A 19,463-nucleotide genomic window follows, 5' to 3' on the forward strand; every position below is an offset into this window, starting at 1 on the left:
CTTATCATTCAGGTGTTAGCTCAGATGTCACCGCGGCAGCGGTAGCCTGCCAGCTGGCCCCACTCACGGGAGCACGCCCCCCTCCTCACCCCGACACTTCCAGGCCAGGCCCTGCTCTGCTTTCTCATGACTGGTGGACCTTCCTTAGTTTACCAATTTGCTTATCGTCTGTCTCCCCACAGAGGGCAGGGGCCCATCGCACAGTCACTGCAGCACCCCCAGGAAGTGCCGGGCACAGCTGGTGAGCTGGCAAAGGTACCCAGGCTGGGCCATCTGAGGCTGGGCTCCTTCACAGAGAGCCGCATACAACTCACCAACCAGAGGCCACGCCTCTCCAACTGGCCAGAGTGGTGAGGGGAGTTGTGTTAGCCCCTATAACCAAGCCTCATCGACCCTCTCTGATCTCTTTTTTTTACTCTAGGATGTGATAAGCTCCTTGAAAATGAGCCTTGCAAGTCGAATATTTAACTTTAAAATTATGTCACTATCAAGAGAAATCACTGTCTCATTATGCCTTTCTTGTTTTCATTTTTATCATATTCCAAACTTGCATGGGGTGCTGGCTGGCCTTCTTGTCACAACTCATTGCTTTGGCTTTGAAACCACAAATGAGGTAGAAAGTAAAGCATGATTCCACATGTAACTCACGTCCTTGCACGTTTTAGACAATCTCCAAGGTGCCCTTTTACAAAGAGCCCATTATGATGCTGCCTTTGCAAGAACAAGAAACGTCTTTTTTGACATATAAGATACTCTCACATGGAGAGCTGGAGCCCCCTCCTGTCTTCCTAACACGAGATGGATACCTCCCTTAATTACCTGATTACTCAACATATTTTTAATGAGCATCAGAGTACCAGAGATTCTTCTAGATGCTGAGATTATAACCAAGAACGAACTCTGCTCTCATGAAGCTAATGGCGGGGCTTTGGGGGGGAACTGGACAGATGATACATAATTAACCGCATAACAGGCCAGCTGTGGGAAATCTAGAAGAGAGCAGGTAGAGGGTAGCTGGTCCAGGGTGTGGTCACACCAGGCTCCCCAGATGAGGTGCCCCGTGAGCAGAGGCTCACGACGCCAGGTGCCTCAGTATGCAATCTGGGGACACGCCCTCCCAGCAGAGGGTCTGCCCGAGGCAGGAGGGGCAGAGGGGTGAGTAGTGCTGGGGAAAGGCGGTATTTATGTGTAAGTGAATGAGAAACTTAATTCTGAATCCCTGTTGCTATGGTCTGAATGTTTGTGTCCCCCCCCCCCTCAATTCATACGCTGGAAGTCCTAAGCCCCATTGTGATGGCATTAGGAAGTGGGGCCTTTGGGAGGTGATTAGGTCGTGAGGACAGAGCCCTCACGAATGGGATTAGTGCCCTTAAAAAAGGGACCCCAGAGAGCTTCCATGGCCCTTCCGCCATGTGAGGACCCAGCAAGAGGACGGCCACCTGTGAACCAGGAATTGCCCCACCAAACACCGAATCTGTCGGCACCTCGATCTTGGACTTCCAGCTTCCAGAACTGTGAGAAATAAATATCAGCTGTTTAGAAGCCACCCAGTCTACAGCACTGTCACAGCAGCCAGAGAGGACTACGACACCTATTGTAAAGATTTAATTTAATCACAGACTTTACCCTTCTTGGGTCACGAACTACGTGCTGCTGAGAAACATCTTGCTGGCACTCTACACAGCAGTGCAAACAGCTGCTCGGAGACGTGGCCATGCATGCAGAGGGCACCGTACCTGTGTTTGCTTGATACTGTGCTTGGGAGACAGGCTTCCAGTGCTGTTCAGGCTGCTGACGCTGCCGTGGGAAGGCGTGGAGCGGAGGCTGTCTTTCGGCGGGGGGCTGGCAGGCAGGACAGGCACAGCTCCCGGGAACACCGTCTTCTTCCTCTTGGACGGTGGGATGAGGGATGGGGGCAGGGCGGAGGGCACAGGCTCCTTCTCGAGGGCTCGGTACACCAAGTGCATGGCCTGTGAGCACAAAAGAGAACGGCGTTCAGGTAGCGAGGCCCAGGGCCAGGGTGGGCAGAGGGCAGCTCTTTCAGGGGCTGCAGTGATGTGATGAAGACTGCTCTTTTTGAGGTTGCTTCCAAATGGAACACAGTAAAAATAAACCTTTCTGATGAGCTACACTGCCAATGCATAATTTTCTAAGACATATGTTTAATCACGAGAGACTGAAATGAGTACAAAAGGAATACAATCATGCCAGACTCCACACATGTCCCTTCGCCACACAGCAAGGCCACTGTCTCCAGGTCTGACGACTTTCAAAGTAATGGAACGTGGAAGTCCACAGACTCACCATGATAGTACACCTTAAACCTATATAGTGCTGTCTGTCAATTACATCTCAAGAAAACTGGAAGGGGAAAAAAGGCACACCGTGAGAGCTGCAGGTACCTCAAGATATTCAGGAGACACAAAACTACCCAAAAGGGCGTGTGTGCTGAGGATCGACAGGTGGCTCTCCTGCTCGAGGTAGGCAGGGGAAAATGAACTTTGTCTAAAACAAGGATTGAAAAGTCTATTTTAAAAAGTAACAAAACAAAACCAAAATGACAACCTCCCCCCCCCACTTCAAACTAGTCTTTAAGTTGCTACCAACAGATCATTAACACAGGTAAAAATTTACAGTGGTGAGCTACAGGGGTGTGGAGGGAGGGCAGCTGAATGGGAAGGCAGCCCATAGGACACAAGAGCCCCAATCCTCACATAGATCTAGCACTGCTGCTAAAAGGAGAAGAGGGTGGGAGTGTCAGGGCTCTGGCATGAACAGAAGCAGACGTGGAAGTAGATGGCAGGCTGCTAAGGCACCTGGTGGGCATGTCTACACATATGCCTACTTCCCAGCTCTGTCTGCTGAGAAGGCCTGGAAGCAGTGGCATCGCAGGGGCACTGAGCACCTCAGTGCCCAGATCCTGGTTTCTAATACCATTCTCCACTATAAGGAACTGGGGGTCCCTGGAAAAATGGCTGATGATGGAGCTGAGAGAGCAAGAAAAAAGAGCAAGGAAAGAGCAAGGAAAATCCTATCGTGCCAAAAGTAAGCAAGTGCTCAAGAATGATATGATGTGACCAAATGACAAAGGAGTCAGCTGGGAGGAACTCCCACTGGGCAAAATAAATCATGCCAGTAAAGGATTATAAACCATGGAACAGAGAACAGAGGACACATCCAGAAGTCCACCCTGATATGAACAAGTTCCTTACAGTAGAAGGCCAGCTAGAAGATGTGCAAGGAATGACAGAATTAGAAAATCATCATCTGGCAACTACCAGAAACCTGACTGATTCAGGTGAGACTCCTGGGAGGATGCAAGAACTAGCGGGTGAGAGTTGTAGGGGTAACAGGGTATTCAGTCTCCACGTGTCTCTCATGAAAGATTGAGCACAAAGGAAAAGAGAGAATCCTGAAGCCTCCACCCCAAACTTGATCAAGGTCGGGTCAAGGTTGACATCAAGGTAGTAAGACATGGAATAAGACATCACATGTCCTATCGATGTCATGTGCCCTGGGGAGAACAAGCATCACCTCGGTGGGGACCTGCCACACAAAAGTGCATGGCCTGGATCATCATCAGGAAACAGCAGACAACCCCATACCGAAGGACACACTAAACATCACTGGCCTTAAAAATGCCCACATGGCCATGAGACACAAAGACAGACGCAGGAGCTGATCTAGATTATAAGAACACGAGGCTGGGGCTTCCCTGGTGGCGCAGTGGTTGGGAGTCCGCCTGCCAATGCAGGGGACACAGGTTCGTGCCCCGGTCCGGGAAGATCCCACATGCCGCGGAGCGGCTGGGCCCGTGAGCCATGGCCACTGAGCCTGTGCTCCGCAATGGGAGAGGCCACAACAGTGAGAGGCCCATGTACTGCAAAAAAAAAAAAAAAAAAAAAAAAAAAAAAGAACACGAGGCTGTAGTCTCTTTCACTATAAAGGACATTTTGGGAACAACTGGCAAAATGTGAATAATATCCTTAGATTAGATAATAGATTAATACAATAATAGATATACTAATATATAACATATATGATATAACCTATCATAATAGATACTGTAATAAATTAGACAATGTCAATTTCCTGATTTTGAACTGGACAGCAGTTATGCAAGAGAATTCTCTGGTTTGGGGATACAGACACTGAAGTATTTCAGGATGAAAAGGCCCATGTCTGAAACTTACTTCAAAATGGTTCAAAGGGAAAATTAATTGTGTATACATATCCATGTATACATTCATATGCAAATGAGAGAGAAGGAGAGGAGGAAGGGGAGAGGAGAGGGAGAGAGGGAGAAGGATAAAACAGTGTAGTAAAACAGCAACACTGGGGAATCTGAGTGAAGATTCGAAAGAATTCTCTGTCAAATTACACCCAAATTATGTCAAAATAAACATTTAAAAAATTAAACAAGAAACCCCCACATGAGCTGCACATTTGCTTCCTCAGCAGAGTGGGAAAAAGAGTCACAGCAGGGGCCTACCACAGCAAACTCATCTCTGTCCAGGTGCCCGTCCTTGTCGATGTCACTGAGGTCCCAGACCTGCAAGGGAAGAGAGCAGCAAGGCTTAGCGGGGGGCAGTACCAAGGGACTGCTGGGAGGAAAGGCCTGTGTGGCAGCACGCATGCCCACCAGAACTCAGATTCTGACTGCACACCAGGGTTAAGACAAGGCAATCAAAATGCATTTAAGAACCAGTCTGTAGGTTCTCTGAAAAACCATCATCCAATGAAATACTGTCAATTCCAAGATCCTTTCCACCATATTAACATTCATTTTCTCTAACAAATGATCATGATTGTAATCACGTCCACCCTGATTTTTAGATTCTTTGGTTTTGGTGCAGGCGTTGCTCTGAACACAAGCCCGCCTTCCCGCCCCCACTGACTGACACACACACACACAGACACACACACATCTAGCCCCTGCCCCCATTCACGGCAGGGCCACGGGAATGCATTTGAGTAGGTCTGTGGGATCTTGTCTCCTCTCCCCTATCAGTGGATGGTGAGAAAGATCCCACAAAATATGCCAGGCCGACCTAGCATCCTGAAAGACAAGGCAGGCATGGATCAAAGGCTGTGTGCTGGGTTTTCTAAAGTACAACCAAGGCACTAGCTTCCTGACCCAAGTCAGCCCGCCAGGACCAGAAGCCTGTCTGACTTGGACAGTGCTGCACATGGCACCAGTGCCCAGAGCCAGGCAGAAGCCCAGGGCCCATCTGTGATGCTACATATGCTGGTACCCGCGCCCCCAATCAATCACTAGGATCTTCAGCCCAGGGATGTTTCTCACATGTGGACCCTCCTCTTCACCCCCTGCTGCTGTGTCCTTGGCTTGGGCCTCTCCAACACTCCACAGAGGCCAGAGCTTCCAGCTGGCCTCCCTCCCTCTAGTCCTGTACCCAGGGTAACCACAGGACCTGCTCTAGAATGCACTCTCACCCCACCTCACCCTGCTGACGGCATCCAGTCCCTGTGCACATGGAGACCACTGTGCCCTTAGCTGGTCCCTCAACCCCAGCCCAGCCTCCTGGGACTCCACCTTGATCTCTAGGGACTTCAAATTGTTCGCAGTCCCCTCAAGCATATGGATGCCCTTTTAAAGGTGTCTGGCACTCGGCTGAGTGTTTTACGTCTTTGGTCTCAATTTAAGAAGCAGAATCTCAGAAAAGTAATGTTCCCCAAAATACGGCACATACAGGCCTTCCTGACTCCACAGTCCTCCCCTGCCACAGCACCACTGATATTCGGGGCCAGATCATCTCTGTGGTGGGACATCCTGTGCATTATAGGATACTGAGAAGCAACCATGACCTCAACCTACCTGATATCAGTAACACCCAACCCAGGTGGGACAACCAAAAATGTCTCCAGGTACTGCTCTACATCCCCCGGGGGTAGAACCGCCTGGTGAGAATATCAGTCGTACTCAGCGTGCCAGGCTGCCTCTGCTCATGCTGTCTTGTGCCTGGCCTTCTCAACCCGTCATCTGCAACTTGTTCCTTCCCTCTAAAGGCTACAACCCAGGGGCACCTACTCTAGGCAGCCTTCCCTGCCTGCCCTGTACCCCTCTGCTCTGGCGGGTCAGGAACCTCCCCCTCTACCACTGTCCCCAGCAAGCAGAACCGTGATTATCAGGGAGGCAATGGTTGGGAGGGCGGGGGTAAGCACCAGGGAAGAGTGCAGGCTCTGGGGACCACCAGGACCTCATTCCCTTCTCCATGCAACCCTGAGCGACTAACCAGCCACTCTGAAGGACCCCCATTTCCTCACATGGAAAATGGAAGTGACACCATTCATAACAAAGTAGTTGCAAGTACCTGGTGACTTCATTCCTGCAAAGCGCTAGAACAGGATCTAGCACATACTAAGCCCTCAATAAATACCAAGATCTTAACTATTACTTACTTATTTGATCTCCTGGACTGTATTTAATTTCATCCCCATTTTCCTAGTGCTCAGTACAAAGCTGGCCCAGAGCAGACTCCGAAAAATGCTTCTGAATGACTAAATGGATGCATAATGCGTGGGTACAGGGATGCACAGGTGAATGAGTGTGTGCACAGATGCAAGGATGGATGCCTGAGTGCATTGATACATACCACAGATGGATGGGTGCATGGACACGGATGCATGCATGGGTGTGAATGCATGCATGCATGGATGGGTGCGTGAATGTGGATGCATGCATGGATGGATGGGTGCATGGACATGGATGCATGCATACGGACGCATGCATGCATGAACGGGTGCACGTGTGGGTTGATGCTTGGAGGGAGGGAGAGACCGAGAGAGGAGTAGATGAGAAGTGACCCCTGTGGACAAGACCTGGAGCCAAGGTGGAAGATCTGCAGAACTCACCCTTCCTAGCCGTAGCTCCCTTTCTAATAAAGCACACTCCACCTCTGTTGATCTCTTTGTCTTGTTCAGGATTTGGCTCTACAACATTATTACACCCAACTTTCAGGTATTTTGAAGAACTGTCACACTGTGCAGGAACAGATCACCCCATCCTGCCTCATAAAGACCACTGGTGATCAGCATGGGTCCCCATCATAGGCCTCCGTCTACACCACACCACAGCCAAAAAGAAGACAAAGGGATCTGTGAGATCCCCTTTCTTAGTGGCCTCATTTCAAAACAAAGTCCTATCTGGATCCTATCAAATGGGCCAGTAACTGCAAAAGTGATATTCAAACAGGAAAATTATTAGGTGAATCCAAGTGGGTAGGAATTTGCACCCTTCCCCATGGTTCTACCAAATGTCATGAGCCAGACCCACAGGCGTGGCCTGGGGCAGCAGGGACCATGCTCCACCCTCCTGCTCTACGTCTGCACCTGCCACACCAGCAATTCCATCCAGAGAGATGACAACATCCATCCCCTCTCGACCCAGAGCGGGAAACTCAGCACAGAGATAGCCATGCAGAACTGGGCTTTGTGCACAGAGCAAACATGAGGGGCCATAACGCAAACATTAGAAGGAAAACAGTCTGGTTTAGAAACCTGTATCTAAAAAACTTGTATTTAATAGGAACAAAACTGAGGCTTTTTTTTTTAATAAAAATGGGGGGAATGCATAAAATTTTATCTAAACTTGCAGCAGAATTGAAAGTACCTTTACCTTAGGTTCCTAGGCAGGAAAAAACAAAAATTAAAAATAGAAAAGAAATACAGACATATATGCCCATACTCTTCCCCTAGAAGCACAATGCAGAGGGGGAAATCACAGTCTGGGTTTGAGTCCCAGCTCTGCCTGCCCCGAGCCCTGGGTAGTGAGTGCACTTCTCAGGCTGCTCCCCATGTGTGCTGGGGAGCCTCTGTGAGCTGCACCCTGTGAGGCCCCAAGCCAGCCCAACTGCAGCAATTGCTCCACCCATGTTGGCTCTTATGAAACCCAACACTGCATGGCTGTGCAGCAAGGCCTCGAAGTGTCTGTGGGGGGTGAGCATGGGGCTGACTGGATTCAGCAGCAGTGCCCGGTGTGAGAGAACCACTTACCCTACCCAGGACATCAAGAGGCAGCTTTGAGTTCATGAGGACTGGCTTGACTTTGTCTCCAGAAAGCAAACCACTGATGGGTAAGAGGCTTTCAAAAATTCCATCAAATTTTGCCTTTTCTTCTACCTAGTTGGAAAGAAACAGCCTGAGTGAAAAAGTGTGAGAGTCCAAAATGAGCCCTGGCCTGAAGCTGATTGAAAATGGGCAAGGACACAGCGCTGGGCTCACCTAAGAGTACAGGACTGTCCTACTGCACTTCCAGAGTGAACTCTAGCCAGAAGGATACAGCCCTCTGGTGACTATGGATCTGGTGGCCAAGATCAACAAGGGAGAGAGGAGCTGGGCTTCACTCTCTGCCACAGGGGATGCCTGGGAGACCAAGGTCATTCCTACCTACCTCCTAGCTCACTAGGATGAGAAAGATGAAAGAATGAAGAACGAAATCTGGATATCAATCCATAGAACTTAAACAACTAAAGAACCAAATATAAAAATAAACCAAAGATGTAAGCAACTAATTATCAAAACCAACTTTAAGCATAAGAAGTCCTCTGTGTCTGACAATAAAAAATAAATAAATAATAAAGCTCCTCAGGAACAGAGTGAAGGGCTGGGCAGGGTTTGCAATGCAGAATAGCAGCCTCTACCATTCTGAAATGCAAAATGCGGGCAGCATGTAAAGGGAGCTGTCAGTGAGGAGGGTCTGGGCAGGGGCCTCCAGTCTGCCCTCCTATGGAAATAAAGCCTGTGGCAAGGGGAAGTGAGGATATGGCAAACCTCTCACCACTCTGACCACAAGCTGGAGCCACTGGGAGCCCTAGGAAAATACTCTCGACAAGTGTCCATCAATGGAACAATGGATAAACAAAATGGTCCATCCAGACAATGGAACATCATTCAGCCATTAAAAGGAATAAAACACTGATGCACACTACAATATGGATGATCCATAAAAACATTACGCAGAATGAAGTAAGTCAGTTACAAAAAGATAAATATTCTATGACTCCACTTACATGAGGTCCCTAAAGTACTCAGATTAATAGACAGAAAGTAGCATGGTGGGTGCCATGGGTTGGGGGAGGGGGAATGGAAAGTTAGTGTTTAATGGGGACAGAGTTTTATTCTGCAAGATGAAAACGTTCTAGAGATGGACAGTGGTGATGGTTACACAACAATGTGAATGTGTCTAACACTACTGAACTATACACTTAAAAAATGGTTAAGATGGACCTCTAGGACAACTTCAAGCATACTAACATTCACATCATAAGGGTCCCAGAAGGAGAAGAGAGAGAGAAAGGGACAGTGAGCTTATTTCAAGAAATAGCTGAAAATTTCCATAACCTGGGGAAGAAAACAGATATCCAGGTCCAGGAAGCACAGAAAGTTCCAAATAAGATGAATCCAAAGAGGTCCACACCAAGGCATCATGATTAAAATGGCAAAAATTAAAGATAAAGAGAGAATCTTAAAAGCAACAACATAAAAGCAAGTAGTTACCTACAAGCAAAGTCCCATAAAACTCTGCTGACTTTTCAGCAGCAATTTTACAGGCCAGAAGGAACCGGCACAATATATTGAAAGTGCTGAAAGAAAACACTTACAACCGAGAATACTCTACCGAGCAAGATTATCATTCAGATTTGAAGGATAAATAAAGAGTTTTACAGACAAGCAAAAGTAAGAGTTCAGCACCACTAAACAAGCCTTATGAGAAATGCTAGAGATTTCTCTAAGTGGAAAAGAAAAGGCCACAACTAGAAACAAGAAAATTATGAAAGGAAAAAAATCTCATTGGTAAAGGCAAACATACAGTAAAGGTAGGGATCAACCACTTATAAAGCTAGTAGGAAGGTTAAAAGACCAACAGTAAAATCATCTATTTCTATAATAAGTAGTTAAGAAAAACACAAAATAAGAAGATGCAAAATAAGATGTCAAAAACAAAATGTGGTGAGGGGAAGTAAAAATGTACGATTGTTAGAATGCGTTCTAAATCTAAGAGAGCATCAACTTAAAATACTCACCTATGCATACGTTGTTATACATGAACCTCACGGTAACCACAAACCAAAAACCTATAATGGATCTACATAGACACAAAAGAGAAAAGCATCCAAACATAACACTAAAGAAAGTCACCATATCACAAGGGAAAAGAGCAGAAGAAAAAAGGAACTCAGACTTCCCTGGTGGCGCAGTGGTTAAGAATCCGACTGCCAATGCAGGGGACATGGGTTTGAGCCCTGGTCCGGGAAAGATCCCACCCCACGGAGCAACTAAGCCCGTGTGCCACAACTACTGAGCCTGCGCTCTAGAGCCCATGAGCCACAACTACTGAGCCCGTGTGCCACAACCACTGAAGCCCACATGCCTAAAGCCCGTGCTCCACAACAAGAGAAGCCACCACAATGAGAAGCCCGCGCACCACAACGAAGAGTAGCCCCCGCTCGCCGCAACTAGAGAAAGCCCACGTGCAGCAAGGAAGACCCAACGCAGCCAAAAAATGAATAAATAAATTTAATTAAAAAAAAAAGGGAATACCACCACCAAGAATTAGAAAAGCATGCATTTAAAAAAAAGAAAAAAAAGGAACAACAATAATAAAACTACCAAAACGAACTGAAAATAATGAACAAAATGGCAATAAGTACATACCTATCAATGACTACTTTAAATGTAAATGGACTAAATGCTCCAATCAAAAAACATGGAGTGGCTGGATGGATAAAAAACAAGACCCATCTATATGCTGCCTTTAAGAGACTTCAGATCTAAAGACACACACAGACTGAAAATGAGGGGTTGGAAAATGATATTCCACACAAATGGAAATGAAAAGAAAGCTGGGGTAGCAATATTTACATCAGACAAAAGAACTGTAAAACAAAGACTGTAACAAAAGACAAAGAAGGGCATTACATAATGATAAAGGGGTCAATCCAACAAGAAGATGTAACAATTGTAAACACAGATATGCACCCAACATAGAAGTACCAAAATACCTAAAGCAAATATTAACATAAAGGGAAAAACTGACAGTAATACAATAATAATTGGGAATTTTAATACCCCACTTACATCAATAGATCATCTAAACAGAAAATCAATAAGGAAAGAATGGCCTTAAGTGATACATTAGATCAGATGAAATTAATAGATATATATAGAACATTCCATCCCAAAACAACAAAATACACATTCAAGTGCACATCGGACATTCTCCAGGACAGATCGCACACTACAGCACAAAGCAAGTCTCAATAAATTTAAGACTGGAATCATATCAGTCTTTCTGACCACAACAGTATGAGACTAGAAATCAACTACAGGAAAAAAACTGCAAAAAACACAAACACATGCATTCTAAACAATATGTTACTAAACAACCAATGGGTCACTGAAGACATCAAAGAGAAAATCAAAAAATATCTGGAGACAAATGAAAATGGAAACAAAGTGATCCAAATTCTGTGGTATACTATTGTAAATCAACTATATTCCAGTAAAATTTAAATATTTTTTTAAAAATCTATGGTATACAGCAAAAGCAGTTCTAAGAGGGAGTTTATAGTGCTACAAGCCTACCTAAGGAAACAAGAAAAATCTCAAACAATCTAACCTTACACCAAAAGATACTAGAAAAAGAAAAACAAACAAAACCCAAAGTTAGTAGAAGGAAGGAAATAATAAAGATCAAAGCAGTAATAAATGAAAAAGAGACCTAAAAGACCAATGAAAGTAAGAGCTGGTTCTTTGAAAAGATAAACAAAATTGATAAGCCTTTAGCCAGACTCATCAAGGAAAAAAAAAAAAGGGCCTAAATAAATAAAATCAGAAATAAAACAGGAGAAATTATAATTGACATCACAGAAATACAAAGGATAATAGGGGATTACTATGAACAATTATATGCCAACAAATTGGAAAACTTAGAAGACATGGATAAATTGCTAGAAATGTATACTCTCCCAAGACTGAATTAGGAAGAAATAGAAAATGTGAACAGACGGATTACCAGTAATGAAACTGAATTAGTAATTTTAAAAACTCCCAACGAAGTCCAGGAACCAGACAAATTCTACAAAACATTTAAAGAAGAGTTAACACCTATCCTTCTCAAACTACCGCAAAAAATTTAAGAGGCAGGAAAGCTTCCAAACTCATTCTACAAGGCCAGCATCACCCTGATACCAAAACCAGACAAAGAAAATGACAGGCCAATATCACTGAGGAATATAGATGCAAAAAAATAAAATATTAGCAAACTAAATTCAACAATACATTAAAAGGATCATACACCATTATCAAGCGGAATTTATTCCAGGGATGCAAGGATGCGTTCAATATCAATAGCATAACATTAACAAATTGAAGAATAAAGATCATATGATCATCTCAATAGATGCAGTAAAAGCTTTTGACAAAATTCAACATCCATTTGAGATAAAAACTCTCCAGAAAGTGGGTAGAGAAGGAACATAATTCAACATAATAATGGCCATATATGATAAGCCCACAGCAAACATTATACTCAATGGTGAAAGGCTGAAAGCATTTCCTCTAAGATCAGGAACAAGACAAGGATGCCCCCACTCTTGCTACTTTTCTTCAATACAGTATTGGAAGTCCTAGATGCAGCAATCAGACAAGAAATAAAAGGAATCCAAATTGGAAAGGAAGAAGTAAAACTGTCCCTGTTTGCAGATGACATGATACTTATACATAGAAAATCCTCAAGACACCACCAAAAAAATACTAGATCTCATCAATGAATTTGTTGCAGGATGCAACATATACAGAATTCTGTTGCATTTCTGTACACTAACAACGAACTATCAGAAAGAGAAATTAAAGAAACAATCCCATTTACAGTTGCATCAAAAACTATAAAATATCTAAGAATAAATCTAACTAAGGAGGTAAAAGATCTATACTCAGAAAACTGCAAGACACTGATGAAAGAAACGGAAGACAACACAAACTGATGGAAAGATATATCGTGCTCATGGATTGGAAGAATTAATATTGTTAAAATGACCATACTACCCAAGGCAATCTACAGATTCAATGCAATCCCTATCAAAATACCAATGACATTTTTCAAAGAATGAGAACAAATAATTTTAAAATTTGTATTAAATACAAAGGACTCCAAATAGACAAAACAATCTTGAGAAAGAACAGAGCTGGAGATATCAAGCTCCCTAACTGATGTTACAGAACTACAGTAATCAAAACAGTATAGTACTGGCACAAAAAACAGACACAAAGATCAATGGAACAGAACAGAGAGCCCAGAAATAAACCTATGCACTTATGGTCAGTTAATCTAAGACAAAGGAGACAAAAATAGACAATGGAGAAACAACAATGTCTCCAATAAGTGGTACTGGGAAAACTGGACAGCTACATGTGAAAGAATGAAATTAGAACATTTTCTTACACCACATAAAAAAATAAGCTCAAAATGGATTAAAGACCTAAATGTAAGACCAGAAACCAGAAAACTCCTAGAAGAAAACATAGGCAGAACACTCTTTGACATAAATCATAGCAATATTTTTTTTGGATCTGTCTCCTAAAGCAAAGGAAACAAAAGCAAAAATAAAGAAATGGGACCTAATTAAACTTAAAAGCTTTTGCACGGCAAAGAAAACCACCAACAAAATGAAAAGGCAGCCTACTGAATGGGAGAAAAGATTTACAAATGATTTATCTGATAAGGGGTTAGTATCTAAAAATATACAAAGAACTCATTCAACTCAATATCAAAAAACAACCTGATTAAAAAATGGGCAGAGGATCTGAACAGACATGTTTCCAAGGAAGACATACAGGGCTTCCCTGGTGGCACAGTGGTTAAGAATCCGCCTGCCAATGCAGGAGACACAGGTTCGACCCCTGGCCAGGAAGATCCCACATGCCGTGGAGCAACTAAGCCCGTGTGCCACAACTACTGAGGCTGCACTCTAGAGCCCATGCTCTGCAACAAGTGAAGCCACGACAATGAGAAGCCTGCACACCGTAACGAAGAGTAGCCCCTGCTTGCCTCACCTAGAGAAAGCCCATGTGCAGCAACGAAGACCCAACACAGCCAAAAATAAAAATAATTTTTTTAAAAAAGATAGTGAACTTTATATTATGTGTATTTTACAATTTTTTAAAAAAAAAGAGAAAAAACAAATCAGAGCACAAGCAGACACTGTGTACTCAAGTCACCATAAGCAATGAGAATCCCAACTCCCTGCATCCGCCTGGAGTGTGGAACTCTCCCTGGATCTGTCAGACTCGCTGGCTCAGGCTTCAGGAAGCCCAGGAACTTCCACCACAGAAAAGAACATTAACACTTGTCACCGTTTCTCTGAATGGACTGCAAAGCTCTCTGCCCCACCACGGTGCCATTCCTGCCCCAACTCCCCTCTTCAAGGCCTCACAGGCTCCTCAGCCGCCAGCTCTTCTCTTGTTCCTGCCAGAAAGGGGCCGAAACGTTCAAGGAATAATAAGATCCCTTTGGCACCATTTTCACAACAAAGCAGCTGCTTTTCAAAGTAGGCGCCGTGCAATTGGACTACAGAGAAAGAAATCCTTCGGCACTGCAGCAACATACTTGATTGCTCACAAAGGCAACTTCCTGACCCCTCAGTCACCTGAGGCCTCTTCCTGCCCTGTCCCTGCACCCGACCTCTCCCATATAAACCCTTTCAAGGAGGGAACACACCAACCCCATAAAAAGGGACAAAAAAGCACTTGGGGCTGGGGGGTGGGTGAGGGGTGTCTATTTCATAGCAGGACTGCTATTAATGTCAGTATTTAAACCAGATAAAAGTGAGGAAATGTGACAACCCGCTCACAGTGAGTTGGGAGGAGGTCTTATTACTGGAAGACTGTCTCCAAGCCATACACAAGTTGCCTTCTGGAGTAAATTCCGCACTTATTAGGAGACACCACTCGTTTTTCTTTCTAGAAGCAGTAACACAGCTCTACAGCCACAACATCCTGTCTTAAAAAGAACACATTAAGTGTTGAGAGAAGCTTTTCAAAAAGCAATAGGAGCAAAACAGAAAGGAAAGAATTATAACGCATAAACTGGCTGGAAATAACGAAGAAAGCTACGAAGCCATCCTGGAAGTCTTCATGCTTGAGAGTTCTCACAATTTCTCCTTCTATCCTGATTAACCAACCCAAGCAGCAAAACCACAGAACATGACCTAGAAATACGAGATTTCAACTGTAAACATTTCAGAGTCCAACATCTGAAACTTAGCTAACTGCCTTAGTAGGCAAAACCCAATTATAGGAAAAGGGGATAGATAGCCTTTGCAAAGACTCTAATTTGGAAAAGTATTTTGTCCAACTTCTGTGGCATACTCACTCTGAAACAGAGTGGATGATACAATCGTCCTATGAAATGTTCTGAACGTCATAAATGGCTAAACGACTGCATGTGAAAGACAGCCGAGGGGCGCCTTCCCCGGTCACTTACCCTCACAGCCCAATGGGCCTCTGCAGAAGGCGGCGTGACCATCAAAGGGCTGCTGGTGTCGTGCTGAGGAGAAAGAGGTACATTGGACTGTAGCTGGCACAGAATTCTACTACTGGAGGATGTGTTCACTATAAGGGTACACATTTCAAAGTGCTTTCAAAATGGAGAAAAACCTCAAAAAGTTAAACACAGGATTACCATATAACTCAGCAATTCTACTCCTAGGTATAGACCCAAAAGAACTGAAAACAGGTGTGCAAACAATTCCTTGTGCATGAATTATTATGTCCACCAACAGATGAATGGATAAACAAAATGGGGTAGACCGCACAATGCAATCTTATTCAGCAACGAAAAGGAATGAAGTACTGACACATGCTACAATGTGGATGAACCTTGAAAACATTATGCTGAGTGAAAGAAGCCAGCTGTATGACTCTATAAAATGTCCAGAACAGGCAAATGCATAGACAGAAAGCAGATTAGTGGCTGCCAAGGGTTGGGGGAGGGGGAAATAGGGAATGATTATTTAATGGGTGTAGAGTTTTCTTTTGGGGTGACGAAAATATTCTGACCAGTTAGAAGTGATGGTTACCATAATATTGTGAATGCACTAAATGTCACCCAATTGTTCATTTTTAAACAGCTAATTTTAGATTATGTAAATTTCCCTGCAATTAAAAAAAAATTAAAAAGAGGGAGAGAGGAAACATGGAGAAATAGATAAATAGATGATATTAGAAGAACGTGAACTTGAAGGATTTTGACACTTACAAACTTAGGCGGCGGCATGTTCAAATTCAGATTGCTCAAGGTAACTTCGTGGCCGCTCTGTGCACAGGCCACTAGTCTCAGTGCAACATAGAAACCCTGCAAATCCAAAAAAGGGGGAGGCGTAAACCCCACCCAGCTGGCAGCGGCAGTGGCAGAGCTGTCTGCAGCAGTGGGCTTTGGGGAAAGAGGGATTTCAGTTTACTTCAACAAGGAAGACCACATGTGAGCAAGTCACTTACAGTGTTGAGCAGAACTGGTCTCACCCTGGGAGCACTGTTTAAATGAATATGCTAAAATGGACTTAGCCCATTGCTTTCTGAACACCGTAAAATTTCAAATAAATGTATTTTCAAATAAATGTATTTTCAAAAATAATCTCAACATGTAGGAAATGCTAGATTGTAAAAGTAGCAGACTGCAGTTTAAGAGTCTAAAGGATGGTTCAAATATGCGTTGACTTCTTAAAAATGGTTTGAAATAGACACAGTTGTTTGGGAATTGACACTCGCGATTCCCTGGGATGCCCCTGGCCTCACTGAACAGAGCATCTCCTACTCACCCTCCCTACTCCCCAATGGCCTGACGTGGACTTCACTTCCCACATAAGGACAAAGGACCTGAACCAGGCCAGCAGGGGCCTTGGCTCCTCCTCGCCCTCCTCCTAACCCAGAACTGGCCATGCCACAGTCTTAGTGGACTCGTGTGGCATCACCTAGTTTTTTTTTAATTGATCAACGGGCCTAAGAACATGGACTCTTTTTAAAACTGTAAACACAATTATGGTTTTAAAAACTTCTTCAAAGAGATGAGCACTAAAGCAGCTTTTCTCAAGCTGATGTCTACAGAATGCCCGTGTAGAGTGTAGAGAAATGGGGACATTAGTAAGGTTAGAAGAACTGCATTAAGCAAAGTTAACAGGGCTCTCTTACACAAAGATCCTCAGAACCCTTAACACCCAGATGTGTACTGTGAATCTCAAGCGAGGGAGGAAAAGCTAACGGTGCTTTCCCGACGGGTCAGATCACGGACAGTGAGATACCAGGAACAACATCCCTTGGAATATAGTTTGGGGAAAGACTGAACTAAATTAAAATATGACCACTTAAAAATCATAAGTACTATAACATTCCATTTATAGAATATTCTCAAAATGACAAAATTATGTCAGAGAAGGAACCAGTGGTTGCCAGGGGTCAGGGTGTGACTACCAATGGGCTGCATGAGGGAGACTCTGGGGTCTGAGAATGTTCTGATCCTGACTATTTTGATGGTTACGTGAATCTATGCAAGTGATGAAATTACATAGAACTATATACAACAGAAACAAAAACCACAAGAAAGTGCAGGTATCAATAAAACTGGTCAGCTCTGAGTCAGGCTTCTGAGCAGTGTGGTTTGGTGAGAGCTGGGAAATGATACACGGGAACTCACTGAACTATTTTTTGCAACTTCCATCAGAGTCTGAAGTTATTTCAAAATAAAACGTTTTGAAAACATTTCAACTGCTTGTAAGCACACAAAATATTACCAGATACGCTAACCATGAAAGATGGCTCCAAGAGTTCAAAAGACTTTTATTTCAAAATGAAACCTTCCCGTTTTAACAGTCTGATGTCCGCACTTATGACCAGTAATACTTGTCAGTGGAGACAACGAGGAAGGAAGTGGAGAGGTGACCCGGCCTGGGGGCTCTGGCCCAGCCCCTCCACTTGCTCTGTGTATACGGGTATATACCTGTTTGTCCAAGAACCCTTTACCTTCTGGGTCGGCCAAGTCCCATATCTGTGGAAACACAAAAATGCTCGTGAGCGCGACCACTGATCATTGACTGTTTAATCACAAAACAGGAGCCACCATCGCTACATGTGGGCCTTATGTATACGCCACAGCAGCCACAGACTCAGAACAGGTGAATAGCTTTCACCCCTCCCTCCCCCCAGGGGCACACAGCGGTCAGTGGCAGAGCCCAGAGAACACCCAGGTACACCTGGCTCCAAGGCCAACATAAATCCATAGCTATCAAGATCCCAAGAGCACTCAGGCCTCTTGTCTGCTATGCAAGCAAAGTGTGGCAGTAGCCATCAGAGCACTTGGATCTACCAATTACAGACCCGAGACGCTCACAATGGCCAGCTCACTTCCAAGGGAAGTACAGACCGCATGAAGAGGGGTCTGCACAGGCCGGCCTTCACCTGCCGGGGGAGCCCTGAGGGCGGCCACAGAAATCGCTATCATTCATCACATACCTTCCCAAGGATAATGTCTGAGAGCCCAGACTTCTTTAGAAAAAGTGCAGCTTCACTCGCCCCAACTCGCCCTGTGTATGCTGGGTCTACCTGGAATTGGGGAGCAACACTTGAGACAAGGCTTCAGCAACAGAGCAGCAGGTAAAAGCATTACCCATGACACTGGCTGCTAGCTGATAATTTGGAAACAGAAAGGGACGAAAGGCCTTACTGGGCTGCAATTCACAGCTGTGGTTTCTGAGTCACTCACTCTAATTTCAATCCAAAAAGACACTAGTGAAAACTTACCTGCTTGTAATAAGATTCATATAATGGATTTCCAGTGGGAATCTGTAAACAAAACCACAGATATTGGTCAAAGGTGGACACAAAACCCTTCTAAAAAAAAGTGTCCCTCAATTCTGTTATCACTAAAATACACAATAATGAAAATCAAAATTTATGCACTTTAAACGTGCTCTATACGTGGACTGTAGTTTATTTTCAGAGATAACACACTTAACTCGATTTAGAAAAAGGAAATGTTAATGCTCTTAAATAATCCCGATTCCAACACAAACAACACAGTCGTTCAGGAAGGAGCAGCAGACCAGAGCCGTTTTCTATTCACTGACGGATGGGATTTCGGTGTGTCCAGGAGCTCAGAGGGAAAAGACACCCTTATCCTTTGAGATCGTTCTCTGGCTCCGGAACCAGAACAGGAGTTTCTGCACATCATCATGAATCACCAGTCACAGAAGCTTCAGACTGGTTTCCCTGCTCCAGGTCTCATCCCCACCCATCTCGTCCTCCACCAGCCGCCCACCCAAGGGCTGCGCAAAAACCACTGACCAGCCCCGGCCGCCAGGAGCGAGCTGGCCAGTGACTGCTCCCACAATGACAGGCAGGAAGTTCAAAATCCTCAGCTTGGCACCGAAGACACTCCGTGTTCCAGACATTCC

General features: G+C 44.5%; 1 protein-coding gene across 22 annotated transcripts in view; it reads right to left on the reverse strand.

The window, feature by feature from the left end:
- The window catches only part of EPS15L1 (epidermal growth factor receptor pathway substrate 15 like 1), a 99,778-nt gene that overhangs the window by 57,808 nt on the left and 22,507 nt on the right, over positions 1-19,463 (reverse strand). For 18 of the 22 annotated variants that reach the window (XM_060144614.1, XM_060144612.1, XM_060144631.1 and 15 more), the window contains exons 2-9: positions 18,811-18,852; positions 18,523-18,612; positions 18,011-18,058; positions 16,277-16,372; positions 15,503-15,565; positions 8,014-8,139; positions 4,493-4,552; positions 1,737-1,970 (exon numbers count right to left, since the gene is read on the reverse strand). In XM_060144614.1, the coding sequence (XP_060000597.1) occupies positions 1,737-1,970; positions 4,493-4,552; positions 8,014-8,139; positions 15,503-15,565; positions 16,277-16,372; positions 18,011-18,058; positions 18,523-18,612; positions 18,811-18,852 (759 nt within the window). The remainder of the gene's footprint in view (positions 1-1,736; positions 1,971-4,492; positions 4,553-8,013; positions 8,140-15,502; positions 15,566-16,276; positions 16,373-18,010; positions 18,059-18,522; positions 18,613-18,810; positions 18,853-19,463) is intronic. The other 4 variants (XM_060144613.1, XM_060144611.1, XM_060144616.1 and 1 more) reach the window with 4 other exon arrangements.

Source organism: Lagenorhynchus albirostris, chromosome 3 (genome assembly GCF_949774975.1).
Source record: "Lagenorhynchus albirostris chromosome 3, mLagAlb1.1, whole genome shotgun sequence".
Taxonomy (NCBI): domain Eukaryota; kingdom Metazoa; phylum Chordata; class Mammalia; order Artiodactyla; family Delphinidae; genus Lagenorhynchus; species Lagenorhynchus albirostris.